This window comes from Kogia breviceps, chromosome 10 (genome assembly GCF_026419965.1).
Source record: "Kogia breviceps isolate mKogBre1 chromosome 10, mKogBre1 haplotype 1, whole genome shotgun sequence".
NCBI classification, from domain to species: Eukaryota; Metazoa; Chordata; class Mammalia; order Artiodactyla; family Physeteridae; genus Kogia; species Kogia breviceps.
In genome coordinates, this window is record NC_081319.1 from 106,348,276 (window position 1) to 106,366,991 (window position 18,716).

At 47.2% G+C, this 18,716-nt stretch overlaps 1 protein-coding gene across 1 annotated transcript in view; it reads left to right on the top strand.

Moving 5' to 3' along the window:
* GMDS (GDP-mannose 4,6-dehydratase) overlaps nt 1–18,716 on the top strand; it is a 487,018-nt gene that overhangs the window by 237,177 nt on the left and 231,125 nt on the right. Inside the window, exon 7 of the mRNA XM_059075578.2 lies at nt 1,199–1,326. Coding sequence (XP_058931561.2) covers nt 1,199–1,326 — 128 coding nt within the window. The remainder of the gene's footprint in view (nt 1–1,198; nt 1,327–18,716) is intronic.

Here is an 18,716-nt window from a genome sequence, read left to right on the forward strand (position 1 = left end):
GCCAAGAGAAGCTGAAAATTTGGATTTCCATGGAAGTCTTATTGTCATTTTTAATGATAGGGCATTGAAATGTGTCTACTGAGTTTGTGTAGTAAGTGAGTCTAGTACGTGTTTGAACTTGTGCGGGGCTATCTTCTTGCCAAAACTGAGAAAACCTATTTAGCAAAATTCCCCTTATCTCTGTGCCAGTTTCTCTAGAAGCCCAAGCTTTCTCATAACATTCACCTCCCTGTTTCTTATGCAAAAGAACAAAGCTAAAGCTATCGCTGTGTGATAAATTATGATGGAATGTGTCTAAACCGTTTGAAGCCGTTATTGACTAGCTCACGTGCCTGTTAATTACCTTGAGATTTTGGCATTACCTGGTGCTTTGTGATAACCTTACCTAGATACAGGGGTATAGAGAAACTTATCTCAGAAGTGCCTTTTAATAATTTTGTCCTTCTTTGTGATCCTTTAAAAGTGGACAGAAGCTTTCATTAAAGACCAGAGAACTTTAAAACAATTTCACTCCTTTAGTTTATGACACCTTTCATCCAATCATATCAAAATATCTATACAGAATTCAGGAACCTATCCTGCAGATGACACTTGGATGAAATTAGAAGGTGGCACTGTAGTAAGTACAGATAGTCCAGAAACTTACGACTTAGCACTGGATGGCTGTGCAGGTTTCTAAATAAGGGTGATCACCACTTCTGCATTTCTTCTTCGTTTTCTTTAGTTACACCCTGGGAGCTAAGTTGCTCTCCTCTCTCTCTCCCCGTGAACCCCCAAATAGTTTTATTAATAGGAATATATGATGTTTATGTTCTTGAAAAAAATCAGGGTGGTCTGATTCTGGCATTTCCCTTCGTCCAACCCTGTTGAATTTTCTGTTTAAAAACTGGCATTCCGAGAGCTTTTCTCTGGCTGGGTGCCTGGATCGCATGTTACAGCAGCAAACGAGGAATGCCAAGACGTCCCCCAAAGACAAATGTTTGTTATGGCAGTGGAGCTGATGTGACACTCAGAGTGAGAGCTCCTTAGCTTGTCTGAATGACAGTTGATGGTCTTTTTCATCTTCTTTTCTTCTATTATTATTTTAAAGGGGGGAAAAGAATGGAAGAAATGCCCAGAGGCTGAGATTGTGTTTGGTTCACCAAACAGTTAAATGTCAAATGCACTCGACTGATAATGCATCTTTTGTCTCTTTTAGGAGCTAATTTTGTGACTCGAAAAATTAGCCGGTCAGTAGCTAAGATTTACCTTGGACAACTGGAATGTTTCAGCTTGGGGAATCTGGACGCCAAGCGAGATTGGGGCCACGCCAGGGACTACGTGGAGGTAGGGACCCCGCGTTCGGTCTTTAAGTGCCCGTGCCCGCCGGTGCGCGGGTGCCAGGCCCCGGGGAGAGCTCCCCCGGGGGCGGCGGCAGGTCCGCTGGCGCTCATGCAGGTGTGTTGAGGCCTGCGCTGTGCCCCGTCGCGGCTGGGTGGTCGGCGGTGTGTGCAGGCCGACCCGCGACCCCCTAGAAGGGGCGAACCTCTCACAACCCTTCTTTTAATCATTCAAAATGAAGGCGCCGGTCAGTGGTCTGGATGGTGGATAAAAAGTAAATGGTGTTCTCTCCTTTCTAAAGCGTCTCCGTCGTGCGCCTCCCTCATCCCTGGCCCAGACACGCGTAACTAACTGTGAGAGCATCTTGTTATAACAGAACTAGTCCTCAGACCTGCAAGAAATACTGCCTGATTTCAATTTGTATAATCTAAGACCTTCAGATTTACATTATTCTACTAATCACTCCCAGAGTGCTGTTCTCACTGAGCGATGGGTTCAGACTCTGGTCATTACCCCGTGCGCCGGGTCGCCCGTGACTCACAGCCGTGATGGTGTCCATTAAATAAAGAGCAAAGAGAGAGATGCTGGTACGAACGCTATCGCAGAACAACGGGTGTAGTTAAAGGGAAAGTCAGACTCTCAGTCTTGGGATTTATGTGCGTATCAAGTTTTGGTTCGGGTTGCGTGTGTTACATATGTAAGTAGTATGATTTTTCTTTAAACACATTCTTACCTCTTACCTTGCCGGCATTAGTATGCTTTCAGGCGTCCGTGGTGATTCTGTGGCCAGACGTGACGGAGCACGTTGGTGACGTCGTGTTTGTCCCGGAGTCTTGCTGGTCCTTGGTTAGGTGCTTACAGATTTCCTGTGCTCGGGAGACTATTTCTGTCCTCAATGATGCCTCTCTGGGAAACCGGATCTGGTTTCCTAAGCAAACGAGCAGTTCACTTGCTAACCCAGAGGTCGGCTTCAGAGTGTTATTATTTTTGTGTGTAACAATTAAAAATGTTGCATACTTAAACACCTAATTCTGATTTATATTACAGACAAAAAAAAAATCGGATTTAAACTTTTGAACAACGTAACGTTTAGATCATTTAAATGTGTTCTTCTAAACTGTGAATAAAATGAAGCATTTTATGATAGTCGCCCTTGGATCTATTTTAAGAACATTCATTAAAAATATGTAAGACCGTACTTTCGGAAGTAATAAGAAAGTGGGAGAAAGGAGGTGTTAACAAGAGAAGCTGAAACTTTCTTTTGTCTAACCTATATGGTCTTACCTTCTTAAAAATATGAGGCAAGTTTTGTAAAAATAAGTGCATTATTTTTTCAGTAATATCATTTTGGTGTATAACCTTTTAGCTTCTGCATTTACTTGGAGCTCCACAGGAGGCTCTGTAGTTATCCATCTTTATCCAAAGTCTTGTTCTCCAGTTTCGGGAACCCAATAGATCAAATTTCATTCTATTTTATTTTATATTTTTGCACCGGGGTACAAAAGAAGTTTGTTATTGGAACTCAGAAATAGATTTTGATAGTGTGAGAAACAGTATATCAAAATGTTAGTAATACTTATTTTGGGTTATGTTTATTTTCTTCTGTATACTTCGGTATTTTCCATATATTGAAATGAGTATGTATAAACTTTTTCAATCAGGGAAAAAGATACATGACATTTTGAAAACAGGCCAGCAAAATTCACCAAGAAGGCATGAGACTGTTACATAAACACATAAGTAACAAGAAGACTTTTCGAGAGCTCAGCGGGTCTGCGGGAGGGACCGCGCTGGCCTCTCGCCCCCAAATGCTGAGGGTAGCTCTGCTCCTGGGTGTCGCGCAGCCCCGGCACAGAGGGCCCACATTCGTATTTGTTTAACAGGAAAGTATTTCAAAAACACTGTGGCTCAAAGACTTCAAAAAGGTCTTCCCAAATGATGTCATTTTGAAGATTCCTTGCCGAGATGTGTCATTACAGCAACGGCAGGAGCCAGGATACCAGGGAGAGGGAGACGTGAGGGTTAAGAGGCTCTGGCTTTTCAGTACGAGTGTCACATTTTCAGATTTCACAAACACACATACAAAGTTAAGTCATTCTCGTTGGCGTTCAACACCTGATTTGTGCCATAATACGGGTGGGTTTTGCATATTAAGGATTCCCTTGGCTCCGACAGTAACACATGCTGATGCTCTAAAAAGCATTTGCTCACTCATGGGTTCTGAAAGAAGTCGACATTTCATGATTTCTAAAAAAGTGTCATCATTAAATAAGAACCCATAGTTCGCTATCTCCATTTTAAGAAATATTGCCATCCTTTGCATTTCTAAATATGTTAAAATGAGGTTACTTCACAGACTTATGAGTAAAAGTATGTGTGGCCAAAATTAAAATCAGCGAGGCTAAGAATGAAAAATGAGAAGCTTTGTTTGTTTAAAACACATCTGCATCCTGGGGCTGTAATCAGCTTTAGGGTAAAGAAGCCTTGGCCAGCACAGATCAGGTCATAATAGAGTCTCATTTACATACGCTTTAATTATAGAGTCCCTCTCATTTCTACGTAAACATGTTGTATTCGTAAATCTTTAGATTAAGTGACTAATACGTTCTTATTTAGGGATGAATTTTAATGATGAAGAGTAGAGAGCGTCTGCCAGGCTGGGTGTAGGTGATCCCAGCTGGGTCAGCGAGCCTCAAGCGAGCCTAAGTCTTAACGAGGGTTTATCCATCTGTGAAAAGGACGTAGTAGCCATCCTGTTAAAAATCAGCATTAGGGCTTCCCCGGTGGCGCAGTGGTTGAGAGTCCGCCTGCCGATGCAGGGGACGCGGGTTCGCGCCCCGGTCGGGGAAGATCCCACGTGCCGCGGAGCGGCTGGGCCCGTGAGCCGTGGCCGCTGAGCCTGCGCGTCCGGAGCCTGTGCTCCGCAACGGGAGAGGCCACAGCGGTGAGAGGCCCGCGTACCGCAAAAAAATAATAATAAAGAAAGAAAAAAAATCAGCATTAATGTGCTATACATCCCTGATGAGAATCTATCTCTTCCTCCTAAACATTTTTCCAACCATTTATGCAAAAGCCATTTCCTGCCCCAACTTCTGTCCTTAGTCTTGTCTCCTAGATCACAATGATTTAAAAATTATTTGAGTGGGTAAAAGGTGTTCCAACTTGAAATGAAGAGTATAAAAACTATATTAAATTATATGGTACTTTAGAATAAACAAGTCATGTGTAGTTACATCTTTTATATTATATTGTTAGAAACTTTGTTAAAGATGCAGAATTGTTGCATGAATTTTATGGTGAACAGCCGTAAAATGGCTGTTTACAGCCATTACAGCACCCACCACCCAGGTGCTGTAATTTACATCTGCAGTTATTGTTGTGTTTTGAGAAAAAAATGACTATTTAAAAATTGCTGTAGTGCTAATGGCTCGGGGCTATAAATACACAATTTACACAAACACAGGTTTTCAAAAATATGCATTTCTCATGGGATACGGTCAGTTGACAATTCAAACTTTTTAAGTATCTTCATCTTCTTAAATATTTCTGTGCCCCGACCGCAACCTGTTCTCACGCCTGACTCCCGCCATGAACTCGTCATGAACTCGGAGCATCAGCTCGTATTCGCGAGAGCACGCGGCGCCGTGTGCCACGCCTGGGTGAGCTCAGGCAACCAGTATTGCAGCAGCACGGCAGCAGCGTTGCACCAGCAGTGCAGCGGCAGTGCCTGGAACATTGTTCCTTCAGCACCTCTGTGGACTGTCTCCCATGGCCGTGGTTCTAGTTGCTACAAATGACCCTGCCCGAAGCCAAACCCTTCTGACAAGACAATGCTATATTGCATAAAGGTCAGCAGATTTCTTTACTATAAGACCACCTTCTCAGAACTTAGCATATGTGAGCCTGCACTAGGCCTGCTGGGAGTAGTAGAGGGTTCTCCAAACACATCTTACCTTGCCCCCCTTCTAGTGAAAAGTGGGCATTAACGTCTAGCAGTGCGCAGTTGGGAAAGGGTGCCCTGAGCTTAAATAAAATGATCAGTAGCCGTTTGGCTGACGAGGTCCCACTGTGGTTGCACCTTGATAGAATTAGCCAGAAAAGACTGAGAGGTAAGTTATTGTTAAGGGCTAGGCCACAAGAGTCTTTAAGCTTTTCCACCTACAGGATGGTCCTTTGCTCTTGGGATACACAGGTAATGAAGAGACCCGAGTCTGCGCTCTTTCCAGGACTCTGCAAAGAGCCATTTAAACACATCATGAAGTTCTGCTGTCCACGGCTGACAGGAAAGATGCTTCTGAAGAGAAACCTGGCCGAGAGGCCATCCGGGGACTTTCACATTCTTAGGGGAGACGTTTTGAGATTCATCTGAATTTTAATATATTCCTTTAATTTTTTTCAGATTAGTAATAAAAAGCTACTTTCAGAAAAAAAATAAGAATAATTGCCAGATGTTAGGCACATATTTCACGCCAGAAACTTCAGATCCGTCGTCTTCTATGATGTGAACAACCCTCCAGACAGGGGGGGTCCGTCCTCCTCTCACAGACGAGGGAGCCGAGGGGACCACGGAGGTGAGGGCCGCCGGGTCCCCAGCCCAGGCCTGACGCCCGAGCCACGCCCGACTTAGGCTGGAGTGAGGGGAGCAGTGGGATCCGGGTGGCTTTCCGTTTCCCAGGGAGACAGAGAATTACCTTCTGTCCTTTTCTCTTTCTGCCGCTTGTGGTCCCAGGGGAGGAGGAGTGTCTGGCAGTTCGGGGCCGCTGAGCTGGCTGTCGGCTCTCCCTGAGCCCCTCCCGCTGGCTGGCTGAGGCCCGGATGCACAGGGTGTGTTTGGGGAAATGAGCTGGGAACCGCGCACCCTCCCTGTTGCTTGGCCGCCAAGTGAGTTGACCTTCAGGACAGCTTTGGTCTCAGCAGGTGACGGAGACCTGGGGGGAGCAGGGAGCCCCCGGCAGGGACGGGAGCCCAGTGACAGAGCTGGGGAGGTGACTGCTGTGTCTCAGGCCCCCTCTCCTCCTTGTCCAGGCTGCTGCTGGCATTTTGCATCTGGTATTAGTTCACACAGATCTGGAAAGAAAGAATGCATTTAAACTTCCTGAGACTTTATTTAAGGGAAAGCTTGCTTCTTGGGCCATCTCTTCTTCACACTCAGGAGAGGAGTTTGATTTCTTGCTGGGTTTGTGTCTCTAAGAGTCAACGGTACCTGACCCCGTTCTCCAGTCAGACCACACCCAGCAGACGTGCAGGAAGTCGTAGCTGCTATATTTCCAGGGCCAGGCCTTCACGGGTTGGGGATGACACCACAGGAGCGGCCATACCCCACACCCTGTAAACCGCAGGCCCTGTTTACTTCGTTGTGTTAACGAATGAAGCTTCTAGGATGGATATTCCTCACGTTTTCATCCACAGATAAGTGAGAAACATGGAGGTGGGTACATTGTGAGATCAGATTTTCAGTTGTGTTTTAAAAAGGTAGAATTGAGCATCTGACTTTAAATGAGAAAAGTGGTTCTTGGCAAAGGTGTGTGTGTGTCTGTGTGGGGAGAGGAAGAAGCGAGTGTAGGGTGGTGGGCTGCCCTCTCAGAAGATGCAGCGCCTGGTGTGTAGACGCCGCTCACCTTTGCAGGGGCAGCAGTTAGCCACACTGAGCAGCAGCCTGGTCCCCCCCCGCCCCGCACCGGTCACCCTCCCTCCCCGATGCTGTGTCAGCATACCCTGCAGGCCACCAACCAAACACTCGTACCCAAGAAAGTCATGGGTCAGTTCCTGAACATAACCGTGTAAATGGTGGGACTCATTCACTCTTGTCTCAAGTGCCTGGCAAGGGTCCCTCGGCTGCCGTCCCCTCCTCACTGGCTGGCCCTGTCCTTTCTCTGCCCCTCCGCCCTCCCTCCTGTCCCTGCTGGTGCCCGCTTCCTATCTGCTTCCTCCCACAATGAAAACTGGCTCTTTAATTGCAGTGACAAGACTCCTCATGTGATATGGATGTAATTGCCTCTCAGAAAGTATGACGTCACCTATGCTTAGTGATCATTTGCAGGAGAAGGCAATGCTCTGGGCTCTTGTTTGGAATAGATATTGTGAAGGAATGAAGTGTTTGACACATTGACTTGCTAGTTAAATAGCTTCAAAATAGGATATTGACTTTGTTCCATGTTCTTGATGCCTTATTGTAAAGAATCTTCAAAAGCCACCATCTCTTGGGACCAGATTCCAAAGGGTTTTCCCACATAGCCTTTCGATTCGTTCTAGAGGCCGTGGTTGTATTCTGCCTGCAATCTCAGTAGGCCCGAGTGGGTGAAGCTGGGGGACTGTTGAGTGAAGATCCCCTCTCATTTTAGCAAAGAAGATCATGGATGGGGCTTCCACGAAGCCCAAATAATTCACAAGTGAAGTTTTACAGAAGTAGAATTATCTGAAGGCAAAACTGAGAAGCCATCTGTGAAACAGTCTGCGCTGTTGACTGAAGCCTCATTTGGAAATTATTAGTAAAGATCCTAAAGAAAGAGACAAAATTACTTTGCAGTCCCCCGCTATCTGTGAGTTATGTAAAATATTTGAGATCACTTTTGCTATATTTTCTCGTATTCTAAAGAAAATGGTCGAGCTTAAATCATTGTTCATTACTTCCTGCAGAATCTAAGATCTGAAATCTCGGAGAGTAAAATCGCTCCTCCACAAACATAGGAAAGGATGTGGTTGGTTATCTTGTGTGTGTCCCTCTCAGCTGCTTGAAGGCGTGGATTGGATTTTGTTCCTCTTTTAATTGTGCCTCGCAACCTGCCTGGTACAGAACAGATGCCCCATAAATACTTGAAATGAATGGAATCTCCCTATCTGATCAGCTCTCTATAAAATTTATAAAGATGTATTTATAGAAAATATGAGATGTGTTTTATTCCCCTTACTATTAACATATTGTTTCCTGTACTTAGCATAAGACATTTTCCACTCTTGAGCAAATGTGAATATGCTCTTACCACACTGAGGTTTTAGTTACTATGGGTTTACTTGATTCCAGCAAAATGTGTTCAAGCAGTTTTGTCTCTTGTCGCATATGCTGCCGCGAAGGAACACTGAGCAGTGCTCATACGTTCGCATTCTGTGGTAAGTTTCCCGATGATCTCTAGATTCTACTATTATTAGACTTTATTCCTTTATTTATTTATTTATTTATTTTTATTCCTGTTTTTAAAAGAAGGATATCTGAGCAGATGGAAAACATAGAAAGAAAGAATGATACATTGGCTCTGATTGACAAGACGAAATTTAGAAATCGCAGAAGTAGCATTAGCTTACAAGGTCAAGTGCCCTTTGTGTGACTGATAATGTTGACATCTGCTCCTTCAGAAGCCTCTTTATTTGTGAGACCCTCACTGTTTCCTCTCAGTTTTCAAGAGTGTCATTTGATGCAGGATTCTTCTTGATAGAGCAAGATTTCCATCACAGATTCTGTTGTTTTGGAAACTTTCTCTCTCCATTCCTTCCCCTCCCCCGACCCCCAGACACACACACACACACACACACACACACACACTCTCACACACTCGTCAGTAGCAGCTCACTTTCTAATGATCCATCTTTGTTTTTAAATACGTGTAAAAGTTGACTTAAAGATTCATAGGCAGAGTTTTTTGCTAGTAGCTGTGGGAGATCTCTGTGAAGGAAGGAGGATGGCCTGCGGGATCTTTATGTTCTCCGTGTGCCACATCCTTTCCTCCCATTCTCAGAGCACGGATGCAGGTGTCCGGGTCTGCCCTCAGCTGCTGGCTCACCTGCGAGTGGAGTGCGGCAGCCCCGCCGCGGGTGAGGGTTGCCTGGGCGGAGCCTGGAGGCAGGTTGCATTCCTGGCAGGTCCGCACACTCCCCACGCTCGGCGGTGGCACCTCCGTCCTGCTCACCTGTGCAGGGGCAGAGATCAGAATCCCGGGCTTCATGGTTTCATATGCTTTTGCTTACAGTGCCTCCTTTGGGTCAAGAATTACTTGCTGATTTTCACTGGATCTTAAATTTCAAGTTTGAAAACAAAATACAAAGCGCTTTCACTGGACCTTTTTTTTTTTTTAAAGCCCTGAAGGTTATCCTCTTGTGTTTGTGTAGTGCTTTATCATTTACATCTTTGGATTTGATTCTCCTGACAGATGTCAGACCACGGTTAGGAGAGCAGGAATTTTTATTTGCATTTTTTACAGGAAAAAGGCTGGCTTTTGAAGGAGGTGCCCTGGACTGCAGGCCTGGCCTTCCAACGGCAGGTTGCAGCCGGGTCCCTGATTGTGATCCGACTGCATTTCAGGGTTGGTTCTTGGTACATTTAGTCCTTCTTGTGAGATGTGATGGCTATTGTTTTCACTGGCCTCCAGCATTGACCCTCACCAGGAATTAGGGATAAATCAGCATTTGTGCCGCTGGCTTTAGGGCCTCCCCTGCCCTGTGAGATGGAGCCCAGGCCCGAGGAACTGGGTTAGGAAGGAGCTGCAACATCTGAGGAGCCAGAGTTAAAAGGCTAGCTCCACGCTCTGAGCAGAGACTTCTGCTGCAGTGAGTATTAGTTTAATAGTTGTACAATCATGTAATTTGGAGAAGGTATCAACTCTGTACAGGAAATACAGGTTTAGCAGAAATCATTTCGTTTGATCCTTATCTTCAAAAAACCTGAAGTGAGAAGTTGGAAGAAAGGACCTAGGTGGCTTGAATTCCACCGCCTGCTTGTCAGCGGGGGCTGAAAGCCTCATTGTCGTGAACTGTCTGCCTGAGGCTCTGGGAAACCAAAGCATCAGTGAATGGCTGGGCCGAGTGAGTCACCTGCTAAAATGAGCCCTAACGAGGTCCCGCTGTGGTCCCTCGGGAGGCGGGAGGCTCGTGGGCTCGAAGAGGTTGCGGAGGCTTAGGTGACATTCCCGTGGGGTCTTTCCTGGCTTGCAGGGCTCTGGCCCTCCCCTCCTTCCCTCCCTCCTCCCCTGGGCCCTGCCCTTCCCCCCCTCTCAGGTGGGGGGATCTAAACCCCCGCCGAGAGCGTCTCTGATAGGTCACCAGCATCTGGAGTGGGAAGCCCTGGCTCTGCGCCCCAAGGCCTCTTGCAGCTGCAGGAGCCTCCAGGGTCCCGGCGAACCGCCTTCTCCCGCCAAGAGGTGGCTGCCGGCCTCCCCTCCTTCCTGCAGTAGCTAAAGCCTCTTGATCTGATCGGGAGGGTCTGCCGTCTGCGGAAACCATGATAATCACGTGAGCTCGCGTTCAGCAGGTGAAAGGACGGTGTCTACAGCTCATTTCCCGTGTCCGTAGTGGGTTGGAGGAGCGGCCAGCCTGTGTGGGAATAGCTGGGAAACCATCATCTCCAGGACGGCTCTTTATTTTTAACCTGCTCTATGTGTCAGTTGTTGTTTTAAAGAAAACACCTTCCTCGGAATCGGAAATGCCATTCATTCAAATATACGTTTAGCCTTTATTTCCAAGCTTAAGACCTTACTGAGTACTGAATGTATAAACTACTTGACACTTTTTACAAGCTGACTTTCACAGCAATCTCGTGAGAGAGATGCTATTATCCTTCTTCCTCCAAAATTAGACTTGGAGAGAGAACAGCTCAGTTTGTCTCTGACCAGCACCCGAGGGCTGAGAGCCTGCCTTGTGCCGGCGCTTAGACGGGCTGCCACCTCAGCTGTGCTGCCGGCCGGCCGCCTCTGAAACGCAGAGACCATCGCGTCCTTCTCCTTACGGCCAGCCGTAGCGTCTCCACTGCGGAGCCAAGGCTGGTGACGGGAGTGTGGCACTCGAGGTCCTGTCCCGCCTGAGGCTGCCGCGCCTGCTCCCGTCGGGTCGGGGGCTGAACCTCGCCTGGGCCCCGCAGGCGCCTTCCCCGGGGCTGGCTGGGCTGCCTTCATATGCGCACGCAGGCGCACGCGCGCACGCACGCAGGCGCACGCACGCGCACGCACGCACGCAGGCGCGCTCACCCTCCGCGTCCGGCCTCCATGCTCACCCTTGCCTGCAGCCTACGGAGCCTTCAGAGCACCAGAAGGAGGGGCACCGAGACGGCAGGGACTCAGACCGGAGCAGCCTCGTTGGTCCATCTAGTTTAAACAGAAGCAACTGATGCAGCCCCTTCCTCTGGCAGGTGAAGCCCTTCGTTCCTCAGAGACGTTCACTGACTTGAGATGAAACAGTTCAGTCTCAACATGGCTCCAGGCCCCCGTGGTTTTTCCGCTGTAGCTTCCAGCGGATCACGTAGCCAACGAGAGTGCTGCGTGACGCCTTAGCCATCCACGCAGAGACGGTCACCCGGGTGCTTCCCTGTCACTTAGGAGTCTCACTCAGCAGCAAGTGACGGGGGCCAGCGGGGGCTCCTCTCTCCTCACGGCCGGGAGTCCACGCTGCGGCCCTTGTGTCTCCCGTGACCCACGTCAGCAGCAGCAGTGGGCACCCCCGTGGCCTGTGCCCTCGCTGGGAAGAAGAGAAGGCCGCGGGCCTCTGGTGAGTCCTGGCCTGCGGCCGCTTTGCTCTGCAAGGGAAGGGGCTCATAGGGCCAGGTTTTCACTCCCAAAGACTCTCTGGTCGAAGATGGGAAGGGACGCTGCAGGGGGTACCTGCCCGCCCCACGTGGCGTCGCAGGGGGCCTGGCTCTGTACTGGCCCCGGGCACGAGGCTCTCGGCCCGCCCGGCCCCTGACCCGCGTCCGGCGAGGTCTCACCCCCTCCCAGGACCCGTGTCCGGTGCCACCCCACGTGGGCTTCGTGTGGTCGTGACAGTGGTGGACAGTGGACAGTGAGCAGTCGGGATGCAGAGCGTGTGTAGCCTCTTCAGCCTTGGCTTTACAGGCTCCTTGTTTTGTTTTATGTTAACTCGTGGGCGCTCAGCCCAACACAGATCGCGTGCGACTGGCTTCTCAACCTGTAGCACTGCCTGTGAAGAGCTGTTGGCAGCTCGCGGCCGTCAGGCGACCGTGCGGATCTTGGTCTGCACCCCCTGTGTCGTTTGCCCTCTCTCGTGCTCCCGGCCACCCCGTGTTGGTGTCGATGGGACACCATGCGGAGCCGCGCTTGTACTCACGTGACTCTCCCGTGAGCTCTCCGTCTTGCCGTACCTGCACTTTTGTGCTCGCCCGTTCCTGCGTTTCTGGTTTTCATAGAGAAACGGGGCGTCCCTCAGCGGAACCGTCTGGCTGGGGCTCCTGTCCCTGAGCAGCCGCGTGCGCGCTGTAACCAGCCGCCCCTGCGGTTTCTGAGCGCTGCTGCTACACTGGTGGCCTCAGAACTCAGCTGGGGCGATGGGAAAGTTGCACTAGAGGCTGCTTTCAAGTCTAAAGTTTCCAAGGTGAAAGAAGGCGTATTATTGTCATTTTTGACATAGTAGTAGTATTTTTTTCTGTAACTGAAATTTAGTCTTTTAAAAAGAATTACACCATTTTGTTCTTTGAGGAGGAAAATTTGCTTCTAAAATTTCTTGTAGACGGTGGGCTACCAAGTTTGCATGCCAGCCACCTGAGGTGACTGAATGGAATTGACGTGTTTACAGCAATACGAGTTTTCTTAAATTAGGGTCAGCTAACAATAGTTAGTTTTTCATTGAGATGTTGTTGGCGTATAGCATTGTGTTAGTTTCAGATGTACAGCATAATAATTTGGTGTTTGTATACACTGCAGAATGATCACCACGGTAAGTCTAGGTAACCCCTGTCACCTTGTATAGTTACAGTTGTTTGTCTTATGATGAGAACTTTTTTTTTTTTTTTTTTTTTTTTTTTTTAATTTTTTTGTGTGGTACGCGGGCCTCACTGTTGTGGCCTCTCCCTTGCGGAGCACAGGCTCCGGACGCGCAGGCTCAGCGGCCATGGCTCACGGGCCCAGCCGCTCCGCGGCATGTGGGATCTTCCCAGACCGGGGCACGAACCCGTGTCCCCTGCATCGGCAGGCGGATTCTCAACCACTGCGCCACCAGGGAAGCCCTATGATGAGAACTTTTAAGCTCTGCTCTTAACAGCTTTCAAGTGCGCGACGCCATGCTGCTAACTGTAGTCACCGTGCGGTGCGTCACCTCCCCGGGACTTCTGTGTCTTAGAACTGGACGGTGGTGCCTTTTGACCCCCTTCACCCCCTTCGCTCACCTTTTACTCCCGCTCCTCCCCCACGCGGGCAACCACCAACCTGTGCTCTGTATTGGTGAGCTCTGTTTTCTGCTTCGTGTTATTTCTTAGGTTTCTCACATGTGAGTGAGGTCAGACAGTATTTGTCTTTCTTTGTCTGATTTATTCACTTAGGATAATGCCCTCCAGGTCCATTCATGTCGCTGCAAATGCAAAGATTTCCTTCCTTTTGCGCCTGAAAAATATTCAGTTTTTTGTTCCTATCTATATATGAACTATATAGTATATATATTAACCAGTTTTCTAAAAGGATCGTATAGCAACAATAATCAAATTAACAATAAATAATAACAGTAAGTTTTATAACTCAAGGACTCTCCCTGCTCAGTTCCTATTTTGTGTGACAGGAGAGAAGGTAAATCTTCTAAAAGGTGATTTCTTTCAGTGCAGGCAGAGATCAGGCATCAAATATATTTCCACAGGTGAATGTGCATATGGAGGTGAAATTCTGTATTTTTTTTGTTGTAACATTCCTATATTTCGAAAATGTTCTGACCAAATGTGCACTTTTCAATTTTCTGAAATGCTACTTTTAAAAATTTATTTGTTTATTTATTTATGGCTGTGTTGGGTCTTCGTTTCTTTGCACGGGCTTTCTCTAGCTGTGGCAAGCGCGGGCCACTCTTCATCACGGTGCGCCGGTCTCTCGCTGTCGCGGCGTCTCTTGTTGCGGAGCACAGGCTCCAGACGCGCAGGCTCAGTAGTTGTGGCGCATGGGCCCAGCCGCTCCGCGGCACGCGGGATCTTCCCAGACCCGTGTCCCCTGCATCGGCAGGCGGACTCTCAACCACTGCGCCACCAGGGAAGCCCCTAGACTTAGGACTTTTTAGGAAGGGTTTGGAGACGATCAAGGAAACTCTGCCCAGGGAGTTCGTTGTTTGTGGTGTTTGCCCCCGACCTCGCTGGCTGAGCCTGAATGCGGCGCTGGAAGGGGCACACAGGTGGAGGGAATGCGCAGTTTTAATTTCAAGAGGAGGAGAAAAGTTAAAAATTGAGGCCGATAAAAGTTAATGAGGAACATTTAAATCTTTTAACGGGTCACTTTATGTCACGAGTCAGAGTAGTTACTGCTGTTACTGTACACGTGTGGCATCGTCCTTTCTCTGAGGTAACTCTGTTCCCTGGAAAATGAGCCAGTGCAACGGGGAAGGCGTGTCCCTCTCCTGACCATGGCTTGTTCGCTTGAGGTCCACGGTTGTTTTTTTAAATGGCGGAAAGAACAGGCACAAGGAAATGAAATATAAAGGTTCGGGTTTGGGGGTTTTTTTTGCCATTTTCTCTTACTTGACAGATGACTGAATAAAACAGTTAGTAGCAGGAGACAGCATTTCTGTCTCTTTGTGCTTAAAATTTTATTTGGAGATGGGAAACATGCCCCAAACCCAGAGGGTACACTTAACGTGCCAGTTTTCATTTGAGAAGAATTACTTTTCCACGCGGGGTGTTTGGGGATGCGGCCTCCCTCCACGTACAGTGTTAATGGTCCAAAGACAGAGCAGCTGAACTTTCTGACGGGGCCTCCCTTGGGAGATACTAGCATGTCCGTGGGGACGGCTTCCCAGCTCTGGTTAGGCAAGTCTGTATGTAGGGAAAGCTTATGACTTCTAGAAACGTTACTCTTGGATGGCCTGTCTGTTACCCAGATCAAATATGTGATGTGCACTGCTGTTTTCTCTGCGTTAGACATGAACTAGACCTTCACTGTACCCGCCTGCAGAGCCCAGGCTCTGGGAACACATCGTGCACTAGACCACCTTGAAGGAGGTGCTTCTGTCACTGGGATGAATAAATAAGGCAGAGCATCTTCACACAGGGATCAGTCACCACGACAGTCATAAATGTGGAACAATTCTAGGTACTGGTTCATGTAAGTGAGCTTTTTTGTGGTAAAATTAATCAGTTGCCCTTTCTCCAGAGTTACCAGTGATTTTTCTTAAAAACACAGTACCAGTTTTTCCATAGCAGTTTTATTAAAGCTAAAACTCAACTATTCAGAGAAATATTCTGTCGTATTTCCTAGAGGGCAGTAACCTCCTGAGCTGTTTTATTAAAATAAAACAGGTGCATGTGGAACTTATCTCTAAATGGGGCGTGACGTCTTGTGGGTCTCTCCCTGCCATTTTCTCGGCCTGTGTGGCCTGACTCAGAAGGGTCACGTGCGGTCAAGAGCAGCCCCGCCGCCCCGGTCTGGCGTCCTCAGCCTGTGCTGCGACCTCGGCCTGTGGAGCCTGGAACACTCCCTCTGTCACTCCACGTCTTGCCTTTCTCGTCTTCGCAGTGAGGGGCTAGGGCCGCATGTGCTGTAAGATTCAGAATCTGAGAATAAGACTCCAGCTTGATAAGCACGTTTTCCATAACAGTCTAATTACCGTCTAGTATGAAATTCATATTGTTTTTAATGGTGTGGAGTATGCTTTGGCGTTTTGACCTTGTGAAATCCCTAAATGAAACAAATAATTTATACAGCCCAATGTCATCTTTTTTGTTCAATTTTCATGAGTTAGTCTAGACTAATTTAAGCTAACATTTATTTCTTTTTCCATACCAGGATGAGAGATGATATAGAGCATGACTATCCAATAGAAATAATTGGATAATAATAATAATTCAAGCCACACATGCAAGCCATTTAATTTTACATAATTTAAAATTTTCTAGTAGCCACATTTGAGAAAGTAAAAAGAAACAGGTGAAATTAATCTTAATATTTTACTATAAAATGCATATATAACCCATTATATCCAAAACACCATTTAAGTGTGTTAAAACTACACAGTGTTATCAAGACATTTTACACTCTTCATTTTCTTCTGTACTGAGTCCTCACAACCCGGTGTATATTTTACACTTTACGGATTGGCCACATTCGGGTCATACCTCGAGCTAATAACCCCGCCATAGAGAGCGCTGCACCGGGACTCTCTAGATTTGTGGTGGGTTTAGAGTCTCTGCCTCCTCGTGCAGAGCTTCATATTTTAAAACCATCTCGTACGTGTATGGGATCCTGAGGAAGGGCACCCATGAGAAGAGGGAACCCGGGTGCTCGTATAAGGCCGTCGTTTGGGACGAGCAGTTTGTACTTTTTCTCTGGGGTGATCGTGTGACTTGACGGTTGGTGGCCTGTCCTTGTCCCACTGAGGAGCCGATGGGGCCGCGGCCAGGCTGTCCCTGCGGCAGGTGTGGACAGGCACGGGACCCTCTCCCCAGTCTTTTCCCGGCACCGGCAAAAAGGCCACACGTGCACAACTCCAACCTTCTTGGGGGCGGCAGCCACACTAGAATGGCCTTGACGCCAAGGGCACCAGTAACACGGAAGGCAGCCCAAGCCTTAGAGCAGATCCTTTTGCAATCCAGAGAATCCCAGAGTTTTTTACCTAAAGGACCTTAGAAAGAATGTAGTTGTTGACACAAGATTAACTATAAGAAAGGAGTATATATCTTTGGGTCTTTGATTTAGGACAGATTCATTGTGACTCTGTTCTTTCAGACAGGTAATTCAGAGAGAGGAGGAATCCCAGTTGTCAAGTGGAATTCTGGGCTAACTTACTGGACTCTACAAGTGCTTTAACTTCAGAGTTAGAATCCATTTCACAGTAGAGAACGTTTTAGCTGCACCTTTCTGTATGGTTTTGAAGCCTGCCAAACTTTGCTAGTTACAAGCTCCAAACGTCTGTTTAAAAGGAACGTCATAAGCTCATGGTGTGCTCTCTTGGTTCTTAGGGGCAGCAGTACGCGTCAATTAAACACTTGTAACTTTACTGGTGTGTGACTCACATCCTAGGTTTTCAGTGAATGCATGTCATTCTTTCCATTTACACAGCATCTTTTTTGGTAAGGATCTCAAACCATTTTTTGGAAGAAGTTGGTATAGTTTTCGTCATTACAGAGATGTGGATGTTTTAACTCCCCTGGGGCGAAAATGTCTTGCCTTTAGGGTCAGCCAGGAGTCTGGGGGCAAATCCGGGATTTTAACCCAGGACTCCTGATTCTTGGATTTCCACTCTCAATTTTAGTTATTTAAAAATGTGAAGAGATAGGATACTGCAGCTCATTCCAATGCACGCCCAGCCACGTGCGAGCAAATAGCCACCGCAAAGCCCACCTTCTCCGTCCCCCTCCTGCAGCCTCAGAACCGAGGGGCAGAGACTTCGTGCTCTGTCAGGTGCTTACGGGAGGGTCAAGGTGATGAGTGGGAGCAGCGGGTCAGGAAGCAGGAGATGAGGCAGAACAGAAGGATTACCTTCCAGGACCCGTGCTGCTTTCTGGGTAGTTGGGTCAGCTGGGTGAGGGTATCACAACGACACAGTCTTTATTGAAGTTTATGTCATAACGCCAATTACATGTCTCTCACAGGAAACTTTTCATTCCAATAAATATTTTTTACCAAAAGAAAATCAGAACAAAACTGGTCAACTCATCAATTACTTGGCAAAGAGAAGCCTTAGATGAAACTTGTAAGTGAAAAATATAAGAAAAGGAATGTATAAAAAACGGTATTGTCTTCTTATTGATGGGTGGTGTCTCTAATATACAGGCATACAACATATTATTTATAACTCCGTGTTGATTTAAAGTTTTGTTTGTGCTTTTGTAAGTGTACACACACACACCCCCGAGGCCACGCTGGCTCACAGAGGGGGGTGGCTTTCACGTTCATCCTGTGACTGCCCTGCTTTGTACACGGTAGCAAGTCATGGACATTTGCTCTATGAGATCACTGGCCTGTTCATCTGGGAAAATAAAGACTCTACGTCCTGTAAGAAAAGTGTTCTCCTAGTTTAGTTAAAAGCCCCCTTTAAGGTAGAACATTCCTAGGAGAGTTTGTTTTACTTTCCTTATTTCACCACTATATGGCCCAAAGTATGTATTCAGTCTTTGATTTCTTTTTTAAAAAATTTAGTTTATTGATGTATAGTTGATTTACAATGTTGTGTTAATTTCTGCTGTACAGCAGAGTGACTCAGTTATACATATATTCTTTTTCATATTCTTTTCTGTTACGGTTTATCACAGGATATCGAATATAGTTCCCTGTGCTATACAGTAGGACCTTGTTGTTTATCCACCGTTTTTGGTTTCTTAAACAAAACTTTAAAAATATTTTTAGAAAGTTCTGTCTATTCATAGGTCACAACATGTCGCTTTTGCCAGATTTGTTTCTTTGTTGAATTCTCCTAAAATTGAGCTTTGGAAACTGGTACGTGGGACCGTGTGGCCCTTGGCTTGCCATCTCCCCACACCCCCCAATCATACGGAGCTT